Source organism: Poeciliopsis prolifica, unplaced genomic scaffold (assembly GCF_027474105.1).
Source record: "Poeciliopsis prolifica strain line A6 unplaced genomic scaffold, Auburn_PproV2 SCAFFOLD008, whole genome shotgun sequence".
NCBI classification, from domain to species: domain Eukaryota; kingdom Metazoa; phylum Chordata; class Actinopteri; order Cyprinodontiformes; family Poeciliidae; genus Poeciliopsis; species Poeciliopsis prolifica.
This window is the reverse complement of record NW_026562383.1, coordinates 3,443,849-3,465,907: the sequence shown is the minus strand read 5'-3', so window position 1 is coordinate 3,465,907 and position 22,059 is coordinate 3,443,849. Positions and strand designations below refer to the sequence as shown.

Here is a 22,059-nt window from a genome sequence, read left to right as displayed (position 1 = left end):
CTGAAAACCCTCAAATTGAAAAAGAATTGTAGAATTAAGTAGATGTTTGAATTTTCTCTATATACAATAATTTGGAGTGATGAATCAAAAGCAATTGTATATGAAATTTATATGTTTTTGGTAAATGGTACCAAGAAATGTTGACTTAATCCATTCAAGACTTTCATCAGGACATTGTCTTGAAACAATGCAGGTTCAAATTTGACAGTAAAAAGAAAATATTCATCTATTATTTTTGCTTTATGTTTGGTTTTTTGTTTTTAATTATTTGAAAATAAAATCTTTAAAATTATTTGTAAAAAATTATATTCGTTATGACGGTAAATGTGAATTTGTGACCCATTTTATCACGCGGCGTCTTTTTTGCGTCTCGCGCGGGAAAACCGTTCATTGGTTAAAGCTTAAAATTTACTGGAGGAGCTGCGGGCTCTTGTTGCCCAGAGTCCTAACTTATTTACAAAATATCGTCTGAGAGAGTACTCAAAACTCGAGAACTTCGAAAGGAGAAAAACATCGTCTTTTTGGACACATTTAATTTTTTTTTTAGCTTACTCGGCGTCCTCCCTAGCTAATTAAACCGTTGGAAGTGACTCGGCTAACTACGGTTGGACGCAAGAAAGAAGGAAGGGGACAAAATGGCGTCTGGGAAAATGCGCCTGAGAGGAAACAAGGAGGAAACCGCTGAGGTTTGGAAACGACACGCTCCACAAAAGCTAACGCCGAAAAGACGTCTTTGTTCATGAGATTAAGAACAAACCCATTATTAGCTTGTCGAGGTTCACTTCGATAAACGGGAACACGAATTTCTATACTATCTACGTTCAGTAGACGCAGAAATATGCATTCAAGCCCTTTTGCAGTTTCTCAGAAAGCAAATAAATAAAATAAAATCGAAGCTAAAGGGCAAATGCGCGTAATTTTTCACTACCTTAAGCGTCTTTAATCTGCTGCACTTTAAAAACTACAATTACCAAGACTCTTTACACCTGCATCAGATTATTTTACACCAAAAGCGGAATATTTAATATGTTTAATACCTAGTTTGTTTAATACCTAGTTTTATTTCGGCAATTCTAACTGACCTGAAAGAGAAGCTTGGTCTGATTTCACTTGAGGGAAAAATAATAAAAAGTTTGATTTTCACTTTTAGAACATAAGTATTAAAATCTGTGATTTTTGTTACTGATATTCTAATTTGCTGAGATGCACCTGTTGTTTTATCTCCACGGCTTTTTTTCCCCCTTCACTTTTCAAGTGGACCGGATTATTCATCAATGACTTAAAAACCAAACAAGAGTCTCTGGTCTTTGTCAAGAGGATGATGGCCATCGCAGTCTCTTCCGTCACCTACCTGAGAGGGATTTTTCCAGAGTGCGCCTACAGATCCAGGTATCTTGAAGGTGAGCAAGACACAGTGCAGAAAATTGCAGAAAGTCCCCCCATAAGATGCATTCTTTAGGGACTCCCTGCAATGACCTTAAATCATAACGTGATGGAACTTGTTGGAAACAAATGTTTTGATGTGTTATACTCTAAGAATCAATGCCTGTGTTGCTAGATTTGTGCATCAAGGTGTTGCGTGAGAACAGCAACAACCCTGGCGCCAACAAAGTTGTGAAATGGTAAATTTCGTTTTGAATAGGCAGATCTGAAAGAAAGCTGTCGTTATCCCTCCCAGTGATACATTACATTTTTGTCCTTGCGTATGGTTTCTTTAGGATGATGGGCTGTTTTGATGCATTAGAGAAACAGTATGTAAGTCACATCCTCTGTTGCCTTTAGAATTAAAACAGCCAATTTCTTCCCCATTTAAAAAAAAAACTATTGTTCCATGTTTTTCTAAAACAGCTCCAGATTATATGCATTGGGGTGAGTACCTTGTAATTACTGAAGCAATATGTAGATTTGATGTGTTGGCATAAAATGTTAACAGTTTCCAATTTTGTTTGGCGGGGGGCAAAATCTAGGTTTACACTGATCCAGAGGACCGAAATGTAAGTTGTATAACACACTTAATAATGTGACGTGTCAATCAAAAACATTAGGTTTGTATTCTTTAACTTGGAGTGCATCATCGAGTCGTACCAGTTCAACTTCAGATACACTGAAAAGGGACCAGAAATGGACATAGTCAGGTGGGTTTGGATTTCCTTTTGTAGTAAACAAATAAACACGCGCCGTTTATGAGCCGACTGCAGTAGAAGGTTGGTAAATCCTTCATGAAACCTCAGGAACAAGGCGATGGGGATGCAGGTGGGACTGGAGGACACCAAGAGAGCCTCTGTGCTGCTCATCAGGAAGCTCTTCCTGCTTCTGCAGAACCTGGACGCCCTCCCGAGCAACGTCTACCTCACCATGAAACTCTACTACTACGATGACAGTAAGACGCCAAACCGTTTCAGTGTGATTAACTCCTTGAGCAGCATGCTGCTGAAGACATGAAGAAATAGCAGCTGCCTTTTGCGTAAACCACGGGTCTTCACCCTGCGGTTCTGGAGCTGCAAATGGCTCTTTGGACCTTCAACAATGGCTCTTAGTAACTTTGGCTACACGCGAGAAAGAATTGACTTTTTATTTGTTTGTTTTGTCTTTTTTTAAACCGGGCCGTAATAATAATGCGGTTTTCCAATAAAATAATCTCACTGAGTTTCCACAACAGAATGACACTAAAGGTACGTGTAATACTTTTTTTCGATCAAATTTTTTTGTCAATATGTTGGAGCCTGTAAGCTATCGGACATAATTTTCCATGAGTATCAACAGCCATAAAGGAAAAATTTTTAAACCTAAAAGTAGAAAAAAAAATCTGGTTCTTTAAAAGTTTTAAGTTTTTCTTTTTTGTAGGGATGCACCATTTATGGTCATCAATATGGCAGGGTTTTCTCTGTGTAATTGATCGCGGCGCACTGCAACAGCAAAATAAAAGCCACCACGCCTTTGGATTGAAGCTTTTTATATAGATATTTGTGCTATGTAGCTATGTAAAACATAAGATGGCTACTGCGCGCTGAGCTGCTCTCAAGAGTTAAGTAAAGCTAGACACTACAGTTACAGGTAGAGGGAGAGTTTTGTAGTTTTGCAGTTTTACAAAATAACACCTGGAAAGCAGGCCATAAAGCAACTCTTAATTTCTGTTACTTTGACCACTTTAACTTTCTGAGCACAACCCAAGCACACCAGGAGATGAAGTTATTCGCTTTCTGACTTAATTTGCTCTGCTTCTAAAGTTACCCCTGCAGATTATCAACCACCAGGCTTCAAGGAGGGGGTGCAGGACCGGCTGTGGTTTCAAGGGGTTCCAGTGCACTTCAAAGTGGGCCAAGTGCACACATCCTACCACTCCCTGAGGGTCCGGGTGTCTGTGGAGCAAGGCCAGGTGAAAAAATTGCAGGAAGGAAACTATCTGAAGGAACCTGGGCGGATTTCCCCAAGGAAAGAGGCGATCAAGGTGGGTTTAGACCGGAGACTCCGCTAGTCTGTCATTCATTATTTACCTCCTGTCATTTTTCTCAAAGAACTAAGTCAACTTTTTAAATTTTTATTTGGGTTCCAATAATTTTTTTGTTGCTGTTTTTACATAATCCCGTTCAGAGAAAAGACAACCAAGATCTTCCTTCTGAGGACGGTAGGGGCTTTTGTCAATTTTCTTGTATTTCTGACGTTTTTTTGAACGTTCTAAAGTAAAGTGTGCCAACTTTACCTTAAACAGAGTCTGCACAGTTCAAGAAACCCAGAAGGCCACTGACTAAGGTACAACATGACTGGCAGAAATACATGTGGAAGCTTCAGAAGCAAAACCTAATATGCAGAGCTTCACTTGAATCATGATTAAACCTATGACTTTATAAAAAAAATGTTATAAATTTGTTAACACTGTCAGCATGTCGAGTCTTCTAATCTGTGAAAAGACCGGTCTCCTCCATGAGCTGCTATTTTAATGTCAAAAACAACCTTGAGCAATCAGAGCCAGGAGGAGGGGCTTAACACTGTCAATCATCCTCATGTACTTACTGCTCAATGTGTTAATGATGGAGAAGCAACTTACCCTCTCAGGAAAACCAGAGTAGGTGGGGGAGTGATCAGTGATGTGCAAGCCCCGCCTCCTGGCTTTGATTGGTTGTTTCTGGGCAACAGTGGGAGAAAGTGGAGGAGCTTGATTTTCTTTTTTCAGATTATTTATTTTATAGCATACTGTCACGACAGTGAGTTTTTACAAAACTGTACAAAAAAACAAAAAACATTCATAAACGTTGTATACTGCAGCTGTAAGGTGTAAAACTTTTGTATTTTCTTTTTGTCTGTCAGAAGAAAGCTGCTCCGAAATCTATGGCGAGGAAGAAGAGGAGAAATTAGGCCAGGAGACCAGCACAGCGTTACCAGTTTATTAGTGTGATATTTACAAACATTGTTCAGATTACAGTCTGCTGCATATGAAGGAAACAAACAGTAAGGCCAATTTAATTTATATGAATTTTTTTTAAAGGCAGTTTATTACATAGAAGTTAGTAATGTGTTTATTTTCTTCTGATTAGAGTTGGTAAAAAAAAAACAGACTTGATTGTAAAGAATTTCTGTTTCATTGTACGAGTCTGTAAAATGTATTATTTATTCAGCTGGTGCTGCAAACGTGTAAATCTTGAAGATGGATATAAAACGACATGATTCTCATCAATCAAGGCTTGTTTGTTTGAATTAATATTTGATATTTTTTCTCCTTCTTGAGTGATGGCAGATGTTCCGGTTCGGTTCAATCCTCTCGACCTCCTCCGATCTCTGGCTCAGGTTGCTTCCTCTGGTCGGGTCTCTAAAACAGGCTGTCCACGTCTCCCATCTCCACAAACACGGTCTTCAGCTGGGAGTAGAACTCCACGGTCACCTGGCCGTTCTCCCGCCCGATACCTGGCGGATGTAAGGGTATGAAAAGCTGAGAATGGGGACGAACACAAGACTTTACAGGGTTAGGGCCACTGAAAGAAACAAAGAGGAACAATCATGACTCTAATTTCAGAATTGTGATAACAAAAGGTCAGAATAGTAATTAGTCAGAGGAGGATTAGTGGCTCTAATTATCCTCCATAGGACTTAAAAAGTGCTGATTTTGCTTGAGATTTCACTTTTGTCAAGTTGCAAACAAATTTTTATGTGGTAGACTAACAAACTACATAATGAAGATGTGTGTATTAAAAGATGATTGTACAAAGTAATCACTGGATACAAATAAAAACCGCATTTCACAGCTTTTTGTTTGGAAAAGCTGTTCAAAACTGTTTGTTTTACACTGCAACATTAAAAACTCTTAGTAAGATTGTTAGTCTAGTTTCAAGGGCAGATATCTCAGTTCACTTGAAATGAAACTAACTTGCAAATAACTTTGGAAAGGAGTTTGTTTTAAGACAATAATTCCTTAATATTGATGTCAAAGTATTTAAATAAAAATGTCAGTGGCCCAAGACATTTTAACTTAAAACATGAAAAAAAAGTTTTATTTTATCATGGCATTTTATTTCACTTATAACAAATACTTTTTCATCAATGTTAAGGAATTATTGACATAAGACAAGCTCCTTTGTCTTTGAAACGTTACTTGTAAGTTAGCGCGCTTCAAAGAAGAAAAAACTGGGATATTTGCACTAGAAACTAAACCAAACTTACATGGGTCAGATATTCTGTTTTTGCAGTGTGTAATTGCCCCTTTTGCACATTTTGACTTTCAGACCAAACCGGTGATTAATCGCTATAAGGAAGACGTAGAAAGATGAAACAATGTTGTAGTTTGTACATGACGTTGACTGCACCTGACATTTTGTAGCCTCCGAATGGAACCTCCACAGGAGTGATGTTGTAGTTATTGATGAAACAGGAACCAGCCTTGAGCTGTTCCACCACACGATGGGCTCGGGTCACATCCCTGGGTCAGGCAACACAGGCACGATAAAAAATAAAAAAAAAAGTTTACGCGTCCAAAACGACACCAACAGAAACCGAAACGGTGGCTATGCAACGTCGGTTTTCTTGATATTTCTCTGTTTTGTTTTTGTGTATATTTACATTTATTTCTGTTATTGCACACCGACCTTGTAAAGACGCCTGCAGCCAGACCCAGTGTTGTGTTGTTGGCTCTCTGCAGAACCTCCTGTTCTGTTTCAAAGGACAGCACAGACATGACAGGACCGAAGATTTCATCTCTCACACACGTCATGTCGTCTGTGCAGTCGCCTGTGGGAAGGTAGAGGATGGTAAACAACTTTATTTAGACAATTCCTATAAAATCTGGTAATCTAATTACTTTTTATGATAATACAATCAAAGCCTAAACACAATATAAAAGGACTTTATGTTTTGTTAAAACTGGGGTATGTAACTTACAAAAAGTATACTTTTTTCATATTTGTTAAAACTGTCACTATTGTCATGTAATATGAGACAGATAATTGTGAAAAAAATTAAGTTCCTGTGCTAACAAAAGAAATAAACAGAAACAAAAAACTCCGAGCCATGTCTGTCATGTCTCCGAGCCATGTCCGAGGCATGTCTTAGTGCTGTCAATCATCCTAACCCTTCTTGCTGACTGCTCAGGCTAGTTGGCATGACTAGCCAAGTGGATAAACAGTTTTCCTGGAGCAGTAAGTGGTTTCTCTGCCATTTGCACATTATACAGCACATACCTAGGATGATTGACAGCATACCCCAGATGGGGTTTTGACTGGGAGCGGTACATTTCTTCAGAGAGAGGAGATGGAGGAGTTTGATTTTTTTCGCAGATTATCTGTCCCATGTAATACTATCACATGGGATAGTGACAGTTTTAACAATTAAAAAAATATATATACATATTTTTTTATTTATAAAAGTTACGTACACCAGCTTTAACAAATATATAAAAGGATTAATATTCTTGAATTGATTCCGCAATTAAGTTTAGTTTTTTTTTGTGCTTATTGTCACCCCCTGTTGGAAGTAGAATAGAATAGAATAGAATAGCATTTATTGTCATTGAACAGGATTCAACGAAATTTCTATTGCAACTATATATAGTATAGGTAGATTGGCTTTTTTTTTCTGTTTTAAATTAATTAAGAAAAATATCCAAGTGTGAAGGCTTACTTAGGACACATGGAGTCATGTAGTATCCACTTTTAAGTTTGGGGTCAGATGGGACAAATCGTTCTCCTCCACACAACACCGTGGCTCCCTGACAGTAGAGCATCACAACACATATCAGAGTCTTAAAACACAGACATTTGAGGATTATTTTAAGGGACTTGCCTCTTTCTTCGCCTGTTCGACAAACGATAGCACTTTGTCCAGATGTGGTCGGCTGACCAGCGCTCCCATTCTGGTGCTCTCCAGCAGCGGGTCTCCTATTTCAATCGCCTGGGTTCTTTTCACCACCTCCTCGACAAACTCGGCCAGGACGTCCTTCTGCACGTACACCCTCGTGCCGTTACTGCACACCTGTGAGTTTACACGCTCAATCAACCACGCAAACAGGAGCCAGCCGCATTTACCGAGCTACTCGGCTTCTGAGCTACAAAGAGGTGAGAGTGCATGATTATCTCTACCTGTCCTTGAGACAGGAAGTTGGCCATGAGCGCGCCTCTCACAGCATTCTCCAGATCGCTGTCCTTAAATATGATGAGGGGAGATTTGCCACCGAGCTCCAAAGTCACCGGCTTGATCCCCTTCGATGCCATTTCCATGATCTGAAAGTTAACGTCACATTCAAGAATACCCGTTATTCATTTTGTTTATTTAAATTTCACAATTAAAGGGGTGGTATTACATGTTTTTTGGCCACAAAGTGCCACTTTGTAGCACAATCAATAACTATCCCCTTAAGTTGTAACAAAAGTGCTATATCTATCCGATAGGACTTTAAAACACTTCATTTTGTAATTTAAAGGGGCAGTATTGTGTAAAATTGACTTTTTTGAGCTTTACAACATGCTTCAACAAGCTAGCCAGAAGCGGAGGTATTTGCTAATTGCTGAATGCTAGTCTGAAGGATAACGGCGCAGACCCTTCAACCCAGGCGTTTTGCACAACTGAATGGTTGCCACGGGAGATTAAAGCAACACTCCAGGTATTATTTTGATGAGGGAATAACATTATAACATGAAGTAAAGGTAAAAAAAAGTCTATTTTGGATAATACTACCCCTTAATTAAATGTTGACAATAGAAGCACTGACCTTCTGTCCTGTGGGCACACTTCCTGTGAAGGACACCTTATTGACATCAGGGTGTTGACACAGTAAGCTGCCAGTTTCCTGTCCACCCTGTACCACGTTGAACAGCCCCTCAGGAGCTCCAGCCTTGGCGTAGATCTCAGCCAGTAGCACTGCTGTTACTGGTGTGACTGGGGACGGCTTGAACACCATGGAGTTCCCTGTGTTCAGGAAGCACAACAACTGACAGCTAAGTCGTCTGACTTCTACAGTCAAAGCAATGGTTGATCGGCTCATCCAGCCGGGTCAAAAAGAATCGGTTCGTGTTCATAGTTCATGACAAACTGATCTCCAACTTGAAACATTTGTCGTAATTTTTCTGCGTTAAAAAAAAAATACAGGTCATGACATCATTCACATATTAGCATATGGATTATGTGGTTGACATGTTTATTTTCTCCTGTTGTCTTTGTTCACATAAAGTATATTTTATAATGGCTGCATTAATTTAAACGTGACTCGCATTCACATGTTTCAATTCTGACTATACAGCACATACCTAGGATGATTGACAGCATTAAAACCCTCCTCCTGGCTCTGACTGGTTGTTTTTGACTGGGAGCGGTACATTTCTTCAGAGAGAGAGGAGATGGATTCAATTCTGTAACACTTTTAACAAGCAAGCCAGAGCAGATGGCCAGTAGTAAATTGCTTTAATACGACTTTTTTTCTTCTTTATCCTTTCAGATTGTACATATAATATTTTGGTCATAAGAGGAGATATTATCCTCTTTCAGTAGCTGCAGCAAAACAATCCTCTGTGTAACCCGGCAGCTTTAAAACAGCTCCAACTGCGCTTAGGTGTCGCTTAGCTACACTTTTTCTTCAGCTAACCTGCGATTAATTTCGCAGATGTAGCGATTAATTGGGATCAAAATGTTTTCCGAGCTTCCAGAGGAAATCCCCGTACCACAGGCCAGCGCTGGAGCAGACTTCCAGGCAACGATCTGGAAGGGATAATTCCAGGCGCCGATGCCCACACACACTCCCAGAGGCTCCCTGCGGGTGTAGGCGAAGGATCCTCCCGGCAACTGAACATGCTGTCCTTGGCAGAAAGGAACACAAAAACAAAAAGGAGCAAATTACGGTGGTGTGTATGAGATTCATAATCGATAAACACTTCATTTATTAAAAACAGCTTTCAGTAATACATCAGTAGTCAAATTTATGATGAATATTTATCCCTGAAATTCAACTCATGAAAAGTGTTTCTCATGCCAATGAATCATGGAAAAAAATTTGTAAAATAAAATGTGGATACTTAAAAAAATACCAGATATTATTTTTTGAAATAGGCTTGTTATTGCCATATGCAACGTGTTGACTTTTTTTGCTGATGGATTTTGTGACAGAGAAATGCTGCCATTTTTGCCATTATACAATCAAGACATCATTCTTTAGTTCTTTTTAACCTAACCTAGTCCTTGTACCCTCTGCAAACCAGCTTTGCTGATCTTTGCATTTTTCTTAGCAGTTCTATATACCCAATACTGTGCTAAGAACCCATTTTTAGAAAGTGTGTAGTAAAAAAATAAAATAAAAATTGACCAAATAAGTAAAAACAGTCCTTCAAGCGCAGTTTGCACCAACCTGCCAGAGTGCTGGCCAGTCCGGCGTAGTATTCTATACACAGTCTAGCAGAGTCCACGTCCAGACGGGCCTCTGTGATGGACTTTCCATTGTTGACCACCTCCATTTCAGCGATCTCCTCTCTCCTGCTCTGTGAAGGACACCTGGGTGAAAACGCTTTACGCTGTTTTCGGTCTAGAAACGACAGGATCAACAAAATCTTGAACACACCTCTATTAAGTGGGCGGCTTCTATCATGATCCTCGCCCGCTCCATGCCGGACATTTTGCTCCAGGGATCAAAGGCCGACTTAGCAGCCTTCACGGCCTGATCTACTTCTTCTCTGCCGCATGGCTCCAAATGACACAAAACACGGCCTGGAGTGAGGAAAAAACAAACAAGCCATTCAAAACATCAAATGAATTGCAAGTCATTTTTATACACCGCCTTGTGAAAGTATCAACGCTCCTTGAAGAGTAGAAACAGAAAATTGAGTGCACTAAGGATGCTTCAGTCCGATATTAACATCTGTATCGGATTTTTCAATATCTAGATCGGTATTGGTGACAATGTGCCTGATCCGTAAGGTTAGGTCTATTCAGTCTAATTCTATGTTTTGTGCTCTGAGTTAAGCTTTAGTATTTATTTTACATAAATAAATAACATACATTTGAAAGAATTTGCAGTTGTTTTTTTTAAATATATGTTTGACCAATTGTTTTTGCCAGTTTAAAAGTTTCTTTATTGTTGATTTTACATTAACTGTTATGGTCCTAATTGCACTGACTCCACAAATTGAAGTTAAACTACTGGTGTATTTATTTGTGCTGGACCCAAGTAAAATTTTAGTTTGCTTAAAAAAAAAATCTAGCATTTTTGATTTTCAAATTGCGAACTGGGGTCGCTAAAGATCGGATCATCTGACAAGAGTCTTCGCACAACGACGACCAAAGTTCAGCGGTTACGAAACGGGGTCAGATTTACCCGTGGCCGGTTCGTAAACCGTTTCCCTCTCGCGGCTTCCTCGGCTCGTCCTTCTCCGTCCAGCCCAGAAGTTCAGCGGGTCGGTGATGTCCACCGAGCCCGAAGACAAGCGCCTCACGGCGGCAGATAGAGTCGGAGCGACTTTAGGCCGCGACGGGAAGTCGAGGAGTCTCCGAAGCATACTTACACCGTCCCTTTTAATTCTACTTTCAGAAGCGACTGTTAAAAGGGAAAAAAAGACATAATAATACAACATACGGGTCCTTTCATAGCAGCATGTGAAAAAGTGAGTTTCAAACGCGAACAGACGTATTTTGTGCTGTTTTTAGACGAGAACTTAGGCTCGTTGATGCACTTACAAACAGAAAACGTCACATTAAATGTTGAGGTTGTAGCTTCTACTAAAAGTGTTAAGTTATCTCTTGGCCAGTTGTGCAGCGGTTCAGGGGAGGTGGAGCAAACCGACGCTGCCGAACAGCGACCCATAGACGGACGCAGATAGATGCTGCGAGTGCGTCAGGCTCGCGTGTCGCCATATTGTGAGTGGCATTAAATATTCTGTCCCATGGGGAAAAAAGTACAATTATACAATTTAAATAGCATAAAATAAGTTTACGTGTATGTTTTAGCAGCGGAAACTACTTTTAGCAGCTGATGGAAAAAAATAACAAGGAAAGGAGCAAGTGGCCACCAAGATGTTTCTCTGTTAATGTTTGCGCATGTTCGGAAACATTATTTCCGAACATTCAAAAGATCAAGATCAGGCTTGATCTTTTGACCATATGTGGGGAGTGTTGCCAAAAACAGTACTCAAGATGAGAGTTGCTTCAAAAATAATATTACTTAAACTAAACAATATTTTAGTTTTCGGAGAAATTTTGCCACTCAATATCACGAACAAATATTTATTCGTTGCGGCGTCTACGCTTCCATATCTATGCTGCGGTCGCTGGACGAGCAACATGCTATGTGATAGTCACGCTGTCCGTCAAGGTAAAACGTTCAGAAACAAAATCTTCTTGTGTCGTAAATGAAATAAAAGTGGTCTTTCCTGCCATAAAACTGAGCTCCAGTGGGAAAACGAGCGCCCTGATTTGATAAACGTCGGTGTCGTAAACAGCGGGAGCGGAGTGGGAGGAGCTCCGTCACAGTGACGTTCCAGCGCAGCTTCTCCAACGGCACATTGCAAGTATGGCCGGGGACAGCGACACACTTCTCAGGGACCGGGATGAGAGCGCCACCGTTACTCGACAGCCTTTCCTCATAGGCGTCTCCGGTGGCACTGCTAGTGGAAAGGTTCGCCTTCTCATTTCGTACTTTAGCCGCTCTCCGAAAATGTCAGAGTTTTTATTTTTATTTTTAAAGCCACAGCTGACGTTGGCACAGTAACCGGATGCTAACGCTAAATGAACCGCGTGGCTTGTGTGACGCATAGTTGAGAGTCTACGGTCTGCTTTATCATCTGTTCGCAGTGACGGTCCATTTCTGCGGCTGGGTTCGGCTACGTTATCAGCGGTGGTCCAGAAAGCCGTGCTTCTGTTTTTGTCCCTTTTTCCCGTAGCTTTTGAATGAATGCACCAGTTTTCCTTTGGTGTGCCGTGGGGCTAACTCATGCTGGAATTCCATCACATGGCAGCTGGTTGGGCAAAACAATAGATGATGCTAAAAAGCGAGCATATTGAGTCTATTGTGGTTTTAGCTCTTCTTCAAAAAAATTATGTAATATCTGTACGCACTTCTAAAAGTACGAACCCTTTGGGAATCGTCAGTGGTAAACACGGTTAGCCTAGCCTTGCTGCTGACGTGAATGAGTTGCAGGCGCTCGCGGGAAGATGCCGAACAAAAAGAGTTCGCCCACGTCCCTTTTTGTCCTTCAGACGCCGCGTGGGCAGTGCTGACAGGCCAGCGTCAGAGCAGACGCGCTTCAAGATGTGCGACTCAAATTCTGTCGCAACCGAACCTAGATAACAGAATAATACTATGAAATGAACTTCTCGGGAAAACTTTTAAGAAATATCCTCTGAAATTGATTCACAGAGGAAAGTTGCTCCAGGTTCTGATTCCAGTCCGCACAGCTGACTGTTGCAACTTTATCCCCGCCCCTTTTACTTGATCTCTTCTTTTATCGCTGATGTCATATCTCTGCTTGGTGACGCAGGTTTGGACTTCTGTACAACCAGCAGGTGTTAAAACCACGCAGGCTTTCACTTATCCTTCCCATAATCTGTAAAGGTCCCAATAAAAATAATAGTTTGGGCAACTGACATTGAGAAGAAATGTTCTAGCAATATTGCTGTAACTGACCCAAATATACTTGTTTGGTTGGGGGAGGGGGAGCCAACTGGTCATCCCTCGTACTTAGAGTGAATCTACTGAGAACTAGAATGAATAGATCGATCTGTGAGGTAAGACGGTGAGCATGTCAGTTGTGCCAGCTGGTATCGCCGACCTGATTCCAGTGTATGTTAATAGTTGTCCATCTTGTCTTAAAAAAACCAACAAAAAAAACCCCAAAACTGCTGCATCTGGCCAAAATTGACTTGCCACTGCCACTGGGGGCAACAAAACTGATTGCTGCACAGTTTTATTGCCACAAAGGCACATAGGCCTCAGGAGGGGCAGGGAATGCCCAGTCAGCAATGGGCTGCCGAGGTTAGTGAGGGCACTCTCCATGGCCCACGGAGCACTTTTTTATTATTTTATTTTTGATTAATTGGTTTAAAAAAAAAAAAAAAAAAAAGCAAAGTATGTCTCACCCAGACATTTCCAGTTACTACATAGGGATCAATTTGGCCATTCTGAATGTTTTATCCATTTCATCGGCTCCGTTGTCTCTTGTAACAGTCGTCTGTGTGCGAGAAGATCATGGAGAAACTGGGCCAGAACGAAATCGACTGCCACCAGCGGCAGGTGGCGATCCTCAGCCAGGACAGCTTCTACAAGGTGCTGACTCCAGAGCAGAAAGCCAAAGCACTAAAGGGCCAGTTCAACTTCGATCATCCAGGTATGGAAGCGCTCAACGGTGTCTGTCACGATAACAGACGGTGACATTTTGTCTCTGAAATGATCGCAATAGACGAAGACATTGCCGTTTTGAGACTCTTTTTGAGAAAATCTCTCAAAGACAAACGTTAATTTCTCAAAGAATATTTAACTGGAAGACATTTGGAATATCCAAAATAAATGAATCAAAAAATAAACAAGGTTATGAAGAATCAGGAAATAAATAAAAATGTCTTTCAAAGGGAAAGGAGAATTGGGGAAAACTGCCAGTTCAGACTTCAGTCAAAAAAAAATGCAAACAATCTACTTTGTACCAATCAGACCCAGGAGGAGGACCCGAGTGCTGTCTATCATCCTCTTGCATGCGTTGCTGAATGCGCTGATGGAGAAACAACTTAATGTTGTTTAAAAAAAAAGTTTGCCATCAGTGCCCATGCTAACTAGCCTTAGCATTCATGCCAGGTTATGATGAGCTGATGAACAAACAGTAAACAAACTCATAACCTTTTTTTGCTTTTTCTAGATGCCTTCGACAATGAGCTTATCATGCAGACGCTCAGAGAAATACTTCAGGGAGAGACGGTGCAAATCCCAGTTTACGACTTTGTTACTCATTCCAGGCAAGCGTTTCCTTCTTTCTCTTCCCAGATTCTGTTTCCTTAGCACTTCCGAGAATTGTGTTTCCCATAGCAGAGTGTTTTCATAAACAAGTTTCCGACCTGAATGGAACACGTTTTTTTTTTTTTCTCTCAGATTTTGTAATCCACCTCGAGTTGTTGTTTTTCCCCTCCAGCCACAGAGAAAAGGGAACTTTTTCTGTGTGTTGTTCCAGGAAAGAGGAGTTTGTTACGGTGTACCCGGCCGACGTGGTCCTGTTTGAGGGCATCCTCATGTTCTACTCTCAGGAAATCAGGGATCTGTTCCAGATGAAGCTGTTTGTTGACACAGACCCAGACACGCGGCTCTCGCGTCGAGGTGTATAGAAAAAGATCCGATTGGACACTCACTGTTGTCACTTGTTTAAAAGTAATCTGAACAATGATTAGTAAGACTCCAAGGTAACCAGCAGTAGTGAAAGGGGTGGAATTCCACAGGGGTGTCTTGTAAATATCTTATGTGGTTATTGTGACTTTTTTTTTTTTTCCAGTTCTGAGGGATATTAACGAGCGTGGCAGAGACCTTGAACAAGTGCTGACTCAGTATATTACTTTTGTAAAGCCGGCCTTTGAGGAGTTTTGTTTGCCGGTAAGTGACAATGCAGGGATTTTTCTACTTTTATTTACTGTTTCAAGTTTAGTTTTTTTCGTTTTTTAAGTTCTGCATAGTCAAGACTCAGATATTAATTTTTGATGATCAAAAATGGCTTAAATTTCTCACACTCTTAACATTAGTAGATAAATACAAGAATACACTTTTTTTCCCATGTAAAGATTCTTGTAAATTCCATCAAACATTCGGTACGTAACCAACACAAATAATCGATCAATTGGCAAAACAACTGATATTTTCAGATTTTCAGTATGTTGGTCACAATGTTTGTAGAATATCAGTGCTGCAGTTGCAGCGATGATCCAATAGATGGGGCTGTTTTTCTGAGATTTATTTTCTTTCTCCATTGTTTTTGACTTCTTTCAATGAAAAATATGTTTTGATTATAGCTTTAATTTGAGCTGCATTGAAAATGTTTCGACTTGCTTTATCTTGAACTTTTCTTTTTTCTTCTAGACAAAGAAGTATGCAGACTTGATTATTCCAAAAGGAGCAGATAACCTTGGTAAGACAAGACTGGTTATGTCAATAAACAGTAGGATGGCTGAGGGTGTTAACTTTACCCTACAAGGAAAATGTAAACATTCTCCTGCGTTTTTGTGTACTGCTCTCTGTAACTCCAATCTGTTTTTTTTTTTTTGTTGTTGTTTTTTTATGTGGTTGCAGGCTTGTTTTTTATTTTTTTATTTATCAGTTTCAGTTTGTTTATTTTAGATCAGCTGCTCTACTTCCAATGACAGAGTACATTAAAAGTTTTTGTTTTTACAAGTTTGACCAAGCTTGTGAAGCTGTTGGTGTTCTGTACTGGTGCAGAGTTATCAAGTAAATTGGTAATTCCGGACTTTCATGTCTGGATTTAAAGAAACCCCGAACATTTCGAGTCAATTCAGGACTCTTGCTTCTGTATTGGATCAGTATCGGTCGATACCGCGCCTCAGATTTTGTACTGAAAGTGGATCGTTCATACCTGTTCACCACCCTGCATTTTTACAAACACAAACATGTTCATAAAAAAAAAAGTATTTGGCATGGAAGCCGTGTTAGATGAATCAGTTCAATCTCAAAGAATACTTTGTGCGTTTTGACGGCAATTTTTGTGGTTCACGTAACCGTTTCCTGTTTTGCAGTGGCCATCAACTTGATCGTCCAGCACATCCAAGACATTCTGAACGGTGGACAGACCAAGCGTCAGAACGGCTTCACGAACGGACACAGCGCCCCCCGGCAGCGGAGGACCTCGGAGTCGAGCAGCCGCCCTCACTGACGCAGAGGCCCCTCTCTTCGTGGGGCGGAGAGGGGTGTTGGAGTTGCACTGTAAATAACGCCACCCTGGCTACACTGTATTTAAAAAGCGAAGAGACACAGAAGTAATTGAAATGCCTTGCATTGAGCCCTTTTGTGATCAGTTATGTTTTTTTTTTTGTGTCAAACCTGAACTTAGATTTTCTTTTGTTGTTTGGAGGGTAAAGAAGGGACCTGTTTAAACTGGGTTTTTCTCCCTGCTCTATTTTTTTTTAATGTCCCCTTGCTAAACAACGGAAGTCTTTTCTGGTAGAAAATAAAAAAAAATCCTTTTTTTTTTTTGTTTCTGGTAAAACTTGAAGCCCTGGTTTTTAGGGCAACCTTATAAATGTTTGAGGATCTGAAACAAAAAAATACGGTTTAACGTTGGTCAAAGGAAGGTTGATCTCTGTATTGACAATCTTGGGAGTGTTTCTCATTGTTTTGTCAATGATTCGAATCAATATCCACCTCAGTGTTTCACACGTGCATCGTCACACATCAAAACAAATGCTGGCAAGTTTCCAGTTCATCCAAAAAGGATCAAAATGCTTTTTTTTTACATTTATTTATTGAAATTTAAATGATGCAAAAAACAAGGTCTAAGTGTTTATTTAAAATAAGATAATCTACATTAATTTTCATAACTTGGGTGCTTCTGCTCGCATTCAAACAGCCAAATCACAGCTGTGACATCATGATGACATATTCTCAGGGTAATGCAATTGGCCTAAAATGCCACATTAATGAATGATGGGGGCTGGTCCAGGGGTGTTACTTGCCTCAGCAATAGCATTCATTCCAGATGTGTGGCAAACCACCATAATGCCTCGGTAAAGTTGCCTCAGGTTTTCATGCAAATCTCAACACTAGGAACCGGTCTGTTCTGGATAGGTTTTCAATAAATACGTTTTTTTTTTCCTTCATGCCAAGTCCTATGTTTGTCATGTGCAATTGAATGAATGAGTTGTGAATGGTTGTGGAGTAAGGGACTGATCGGTTAGTTGAAGTTGAATTTGTCAGTTGCCTAATAGTAAATAAACTGATGCAGATGAGTTTTGTTTTGGGGTGTTTCTTTTCAGTATGGCGCAAGATTTCTGAGCTGAAATCAAAATGGTCCACTTTGGCCTCTAGAGGGAGCGCGAGAGTTGGGCTGACGCGTTCAGTGGCAAACGTGCGTTCATAATGTCAAGGTACAAAATTTTAAGTCAACAGTGAATTTGAAAGTTTTAATTCACAAAAATGTTCATGAATAAGTGTTTTTACAAGGGACGTTTTTCCAAGTCGGGTTTACATGTTCGTTCAAACCGGGTTGTTTGGCTCCACAATGTTTGCGTGTTTAGGTTGAAGTCTTTGTTTCAAAAGGAGGAAAACTTAAACGTATTTTTACATAAAAACGCCGAACAAAGCAGCAAGACATTAACCTTTAACGCTTCACTCGGACCACTTTCAGTGCTGAAAAGTGGGTAAAATGTACAAATTTTGAGGATTCCTGAACGCCTCAGAGACGGCTGCAGTCGCCGGAGCGTCAAGATGGTGGTACGTGTCGCCCCAGCTGCGGGGTTCTGACCCCACGGCGCGCACGTCCCCCTGGTTCTGTCTCGGTACTAATGCCTCTCTGTTTCACGACAGAAGTTCGGGCTGCAGTTTAAAGCCAACCTGGAGAACGTGACAAACGTCCGGCCGATGGGGGAAGACTTCCGCTGGTTTCTGAAGGTAAGGCGGCGAAAACGCTGCCATGCTTTTATTCATAGCCCTGTTTTTGACTGTAGAAAACCCCTCCGTGTCACCTGCTGATTAATTTGAGCTGCAAGCATGTGTACAGTGTAGTTTGCTGTGGAGCCGCCTCAGAAACAGCTCGAGGCATGCTAACAACAACATGCAGGGGAGGGTGGTGGTGGTGTGCTAGTAGGAAATGTATGGAGGAATATTAGTGTCATTGCTGGTCACTGGGGAAGTACATTAATGCCAAGAAAATCAACGAAACTGTGGGATTAATTTGACATATTTGCAAGAGAAAACTTGGACATTGTTTTATGTCAAAGTCGTACATTTCAAATAAAACGAGGACACGTTGTTATTCTTTGTGATAGTAAAAACAAAGATGTTGTGTGACATAGCAATGTTTAGAAAAACAATTCTTATAGCTATTAGAAAACTCCTAAAATAATTAAGTCAGAACTCCTTTACAGGTAGAGGTGGTAGACGTAGGGGGTTTACATCTTTTTGTCGCAAAAGTGTGGCTTTAAAATAAAATTTGGATTTTCTTTTTTTCCAAAAAATGTGCAACTTTATTATGTTGTAGCATATCTAGGTTATAATAATGTAAATGCACTCCTTCAATCACAGAAAATTGTAATTTTTTAAAAATATCTATTACTTCAACACCAGAGAATATCCACATTTTTTTGTTTTGCTTGTGAGTATTTTTTAAAAAAAAATTGTTTCCGTTTTATTTACAACGACTCAAATGCACCACCACCACGCCAATGAGAAGCAAAACAATGCTGTTGATGCTCATTCTGTGCTATTTCACTTACAAGCAGGAGTTTTCAGTCAATGTTGAGATTTCCTGATTGCAATTTGATTTTCCATCCATCCTTTTTCTAACACCCTTGTCCCTGACAGTATCAGGTGCTGGTGCCTAACTCCAGCTACTGTCCCGGGCAACACAGAGACAGACAGGACAAACAACCATGTAAACACACACTCACACCTAGGGAGAATTTAGAGAGACCAATTAGCTGGAGTACCTGGAGAGAACATGCAAACTCCGTGCACAAAGTTCCCGGGCCGGGGAATCGAACCCAGGACCTTCTTGCTGCAAGGCAAGAAGGTCAAATTACCAAATCAAATTACAGTGCTGCCAACTGTAATTTAACTTTGTTGCAGCATTTTTAAAAATTATTTAAAACGAGTTGATCTTATATTAAAACCAATATGAAACGATAAAAAGACAGTGAAACTGACAAAAACTCAAAATACGTAGGAAGCCTTTGCGACTTGAACGCACCGTGTGCAGTCAAGGCCAGGACGTAGACCACCAGAGCCACTTCATGTTCCCCGTCGCTCTGCTCACACTCGCTCCTCATTTTCTCCTCTCTCCTTCAGCTGAAGTGCGGGAACTGTGGGGAGGTCCCGGACAAATGGCAGTATGTGACTCTACTGGTAAGTAGAAAACCTTCATTAAAAAAAAAAAAAAAAAAATAATGAAAAATTTGCCGTCCCGTATATTCGCCCGGTCTCTGTGTCGATAGGAGAGCGTTCCGCTGAAAGGAGGCCGAGGGAGCGCCAGCATGGTGCAGAAATGCAAACTGTGTGCGAGGGAGAATTCAATAGGTGTGCATGAGTGCGCCATTAAATGTGCCAGCTGCCCGTTTGAGATGTTTGAACTGATCTGAGGCCAATTTTCTCCATTGCAGAAATTCTGAGAGACACCATTACCCCTTATAATGTAAGTAGACCGTCTGGTACCACGTGGGATGTCAAACATGGCCTACCACGGCTCAGTTTTTCCAGCATACCGAGTTTTGTTTGTTTGTTTTTTTTTTTTTTTTTTTTTTTTTCTTTTTTAGGATTGAAACAATTAATTGGATTAATCATGATTAATTGGTTACTGAAATAACTGTTTAATTTAGTAATTGATTAATCCTTACACATCAAATACACAGACACTTAAAAAGGCCATTTTCTGAAAGAACGACACACTCAGAGCCGTAATTAAGGCAAAACTGTAGAAAAAAATATATACAAATGAAAAACCTTTTTCCGTAAAGATGCATCGTTTGTGACAAATGATCAAGCGTTCACTAAAGGAACACTGTCATTACATTTTAGGCAATAAAATGTTTATTTTCTTATTCAAAAAATAATTAAATTGTGTCTTTTGTGTATTTCTGATATTGTATAAAAAAGGCATAGGTGATTGGATAAAAAAATCAGCAGAATGTGACGATTTTGTTTTCCGATTAATCATCAGAATAATCAAATATCAAATAATCATTAGCTGTACATACTCGAAACAGCTGTCGATAGTTTCGAGTATGTACCGCGTCTCTCCTCCTGTATCTTCATAATACAATTTTATAAAACATTATTATTTCCAGGAACTTCATTGTTTTCTTTTTGTGTTTCAGTTTTCCTTTTAATCCATCTCTCTTATAATAAGTAGAGTGTGTGACGGTGTCTGTTTTCACCCTCATGGCGCTGTGTGTTCTCTGGAACGAAGGAGTCGGACAACGAGAAATTCAAGACAATAGTGCAGTTTGAGTGCCGGGGCCTGGAGCCGGTCGACTTCCAACCGCAGGCGAGAATCTTTCTGTCTTTTGATTGATGATCAGGCAGATTAATGAGAAACTTCAGAGTTCTGTAAATCTCTTCGACTGCATTTAATTAAATTAAAACACCCACCAAAATAATTTTGTACTGTTTTTTTTTTTTAACGGCGGTTACTGATTCACTGGATAAAATTTTTTTTGTACAAAGTGGTACATCTAGTTTGTTGGCTCCCCGGTGTGCTGATCTACAGAGTATTAACTCTTCTGGTATCTGGCTCCAAGATGTTGGCAAGCAGTTAAAATGAACTTTAAGTTGTTTTGTGAAGTTTTCTAATCCAAGCTGTTGAATTCTAAAACAAGTTTGGATCGATTTAAGCATATAAATTATAAAAATCTGTATTTTTTTTTACATGTTTTTTCACTTTAAAGTTATATTTCTTAACAGTTTTTATTTATTCAAAGACCTGTGAAAATTTGGGATATGCACACTTTGACTTTAAAAGCTATAAAATCAAAGATCCTACAAAGTCATGCACTGTGTGACTCCGATTTTAGGATTTACCCAAAGTGTTTTTCCTTTTCTTCTGACCTACATCACAAACAGTTTTTTCTGTTTTTATTTTATTTTATTTTTTATCTCTACTCTGGACAAAGTTACTCTCTTTTAATAAAGATTGAATTGAATATAACACCATCTCTCCTCCCACAGGCTGGATTTGCTGCAGAGGGAGCAGAGACTGGAACGCCGTTTCCTGATGTCAACCTGCTAGAAAAAGTGAGAACATTGTGGCCACCTTGTCCCAAAAGTTATTTTGTTAGATTATTAATCCACCATCTGTTCCAGCTGTTCCCGAAAGTGTTACTTTTCTTTCTTAATTTGTCTATTTTATTTTACTCATGTTGCACATTTTAGGACTGGAACGACTACGACGATAAAGCCAAGGAGTCTGTGGGAATCTATGAGGTCACGCATCGATTCATCAAGTGTTGACGTTCGTTCCCGTTTCTTGGCTTATGCTCAACAAGACATGAACCTTGTGCATTGTTTTAATAAAAGTGAAGATGATGTCTTCTGATGTTTTTTTCTTTATCATAGTTCAGTTTAAAAAAAACCTTCAAAAGTAATTGATCATAGATATATTACAACTTTAGTTAATTTTTTTTTTCACAAGGGCTGAAAACTGACTTTCCAGACCAGTAAATAAAATTATGAGCACATTACAATTTATTAAATGTGGCATTAGTAAAATGAATTTGAATGCGCGGTAATGAATGCTCTCCTGCTCTGGATTAGACTCTAGCGCCACCATGTAAGGTTGGATGGAAAGTCTTCCGTTGTGACATCTTTACTAAACTTTGACATGAAAAGTTTCTCGGGCCGGTAGGTAATCGCGGAGCTGCTATCAAACTACAAAAATGGCCGAACGGGGCGGAGTGGAACTCTCTGCG

The 22,059-nt window shown here is 40.0% G+C and overlaps 4 protein-coding genes across 6 annotated transcripts; 3 read left to right on the top strand and 1 right to left on the bottom strand.

Annotated features, from left to right (window-relative positions):
• Positions 1 to 365: 365 nt before the first annotated feature.
• zte38 (zebrafish testis-expressed 38) lies at positions 366 to 4,672 on the top strand. Of its 2 annotated transcripts, none has more exons than XM_055033303.1 (12): positions 366 to 686; positions 1,256 to 1,400; positions 1,559 to 1,622; positions 1,719 to 1,755; positions 1,849 to 1,869; positions 1,968 to 1,994; positions 2,068 to 2,135; positions 2,232 to 2,380; positions 3,228 to 3,448; positions 3,592 to 3,625; positions 3,710 to 3,750; positions 4,309 to 4,672. In XM_055033303.1, the coding sequence occupies exons 1-12, from the start codon at positions 636 to 638 to the stop codon at positions 4,351 to 4,353; spliced, it is 903 nt and encodes a 300-aa protein (XP_054889278.1). In that variant the 5' UTR covers positions 366 to 635; the 3' UTR covers positions 4,354 to 4,672. The 2 variants fall into 2 exon arrangements, with proteins under 2 accessions (XP_054889278.1, XP_054889277.1); XM_055033302.1 differs by having other exon boundaries at positions 4,306 to 4,672.
• On the bottom strand, positions 4,369 to 11,240 carry aldh9a1b (aldehyde dehydrogenase 9 family, member A1b). Its single transcript, XM_055033315.1, has 11 exons — positions 10,781 to 11,240; positions 10,028 to 10,173; positions 9,818 to 9,947; positions 9,138 to 9,272; positions 8,192 to 8,388; positions 7,563 to 7,703; positions 7,267 to 7,455; positions 7,105 to 7,192; positions 6,075 to 6,216; positions 5,796 to 5,908; positions 4,369 to 4,899 (listed from the first exon to the last, which is right to left on the bottom strand). The coding sequence occupies exons 1-11, from the start codon at positions 11,034 to 11,036 to the stop codon at positions 4,805 to 4,807; spliced, it is 1,632 nt and encodes a 543-aa protein (XP_054889290.1). The 5' UTR covers positions 11,037 to 11,240; the 3' UTR covers positions 4,369 to 4,804.
• Positions 11,241 to 11,950: 710 nt separating this feature from the next.
• Positions 11,951 to 18,047, top strand: uck2b (uridine-cytidine kinase 2b). 2 transcript variants are annotated; one of them, XR_008606183.1, is made up of 8 exons: positions 11,951 to 12,076; positions 13,625 to 13,784; positions 14,307 to 14,403; positions 14,616 to 14,758; positions 14,931 to 15,028; positions 15,509 to 15,557; positions 16,180 to 16,366; positions 17,966 to 18,047. XR_008606183.1 is itself a non-coding variant. In XM_055033304.1 (7 exons), exons 1-7 carry the CDS (start codon positions 11,972 to 11,974, stop codon positions 16,314 to 16,316), a joined length of 789 nt encoding a protein of 262 aa, XP_054889279.1. In that variant the 5' UTR covers positions 11,951 to 11,971; the 3' UTR covers positions 16,317 to 17,388. The 2 variants fall into 2 exon arrangements, 1 of the variants encoding a protein (XP_054889279.1); XM_055033304.1 differs by lacking the exon at positions 17,966 to 18,047 and having other exon boundaries at positions 16,180 to 17,388.
• czib (CXXC motif containing zinc binding protein) lies at positions 17,739 to 21,678 on the top strand. Its single transcript, XM_055033314.1, has 8 exons — positions 17,739 to 17,872; positions 17,966 to 18,049; positions 19,445 to 19,501; positions 19,591 to 19,672; positions 19,756 to 19,787; positions 20,562 to 20,639; positions 21,320 to 21,385; positions 21,524 to 21,678. The coding sequence occupies exons 1-8, from the start codon at positions 17,867 to 17,869 to the stop codon at positions 21,599 to 21,601; spliced, it is 483 nt and encodes a 160-aa protein (XP_054889289.1). The 5' UTR covers positions 17,739 to 17,866; the 3' UTR covers positions 21,602 to 21,678.
• The last annotated feature ends 381 nt before the right edge of the window (positions 21,679 to 22,059 follow it).

Bases quoted from the DNA above. Each gene is read 5' to 3' on its own strand.
- czib (XM_055033314.1), top strand. The intron at 18,050-19,444 runs GTAAGGCGGCGA...TCTCTCCTTCAG, and splicing joins ACTTCCGCTGGTTTCTGAAG to CTGAAGTGCGGGAACTGTGG. The intron at 19,502-19,590 runs GTAAGTAGAAAA...CTGTGTCGATAG, and splicing joins GGCAGTATGTGACTCTACTG to GAGAGCGTTCCGCTGAAAGG.
- zte38 (XM_055033302.1), top strand. From the start codon at position 636: ATGGCGTCTGGGAAAATGCGCCTGAGAGGAAACAAGGAGGAAACCGCT. The intron at 1,401-1,558 runs GTGAGCAAGACA...CTGTGTTGCTAG, and splicing joins CAGATCCAGGTATCTTGAAG to ATTTGTGCATCAAGGTGTTG. The intron at 3,751-4,305 runs GTACAACATGAC...TTTGTCTGTCAG, and splicing joins CCAGAAGGCCACTGACTAAG to AAGAAAGCTGCTCCGAAATC.
- uck2b (XM_055033304.1), top strand. From the start codon at position 11,972: ATGGCCGGGGACAGCGACACACTTCTCAGGGACCGGGATGAGAGCGCC. The intron at 13,785-14,306 runs GTATGGAAGCGC...TGCTTTTTCTAG, and splicing joins GTTCAACTTCGATCATCCAG to ATGCCTTCGACAATGAGCTT. The intron at 15,029-15,508 runs GTAAGTGACAAT...TTTTTCTTCTAG, and splicing joins TTGAGGAGTTTTGTTTGCCG to ACAAAGAAGTATGCAGACTT.
- aldh9a1b (XM_055033315.1), bottom strand. From the start codon at position 11,036: ATGTTGTATTATTATGTCTTTTTTTCCCTTTTAACAGTCGCTTCTGAA. The intron at 7,704-8,191 runs GTCAGTGCTTCT...GTTAACTTTCAG, and splicing joins GTGTGCCCACAGGACAGAAG to ATCATGGAAATGGCATCGAA. The intron at 5,909-6,074 runs GTCGGTGTGCAA...TGCCTGACCCAG, and splicing joins GCTGCAGGCGTCTTTACAAG to GGATGTGACCCGAGCCCATC.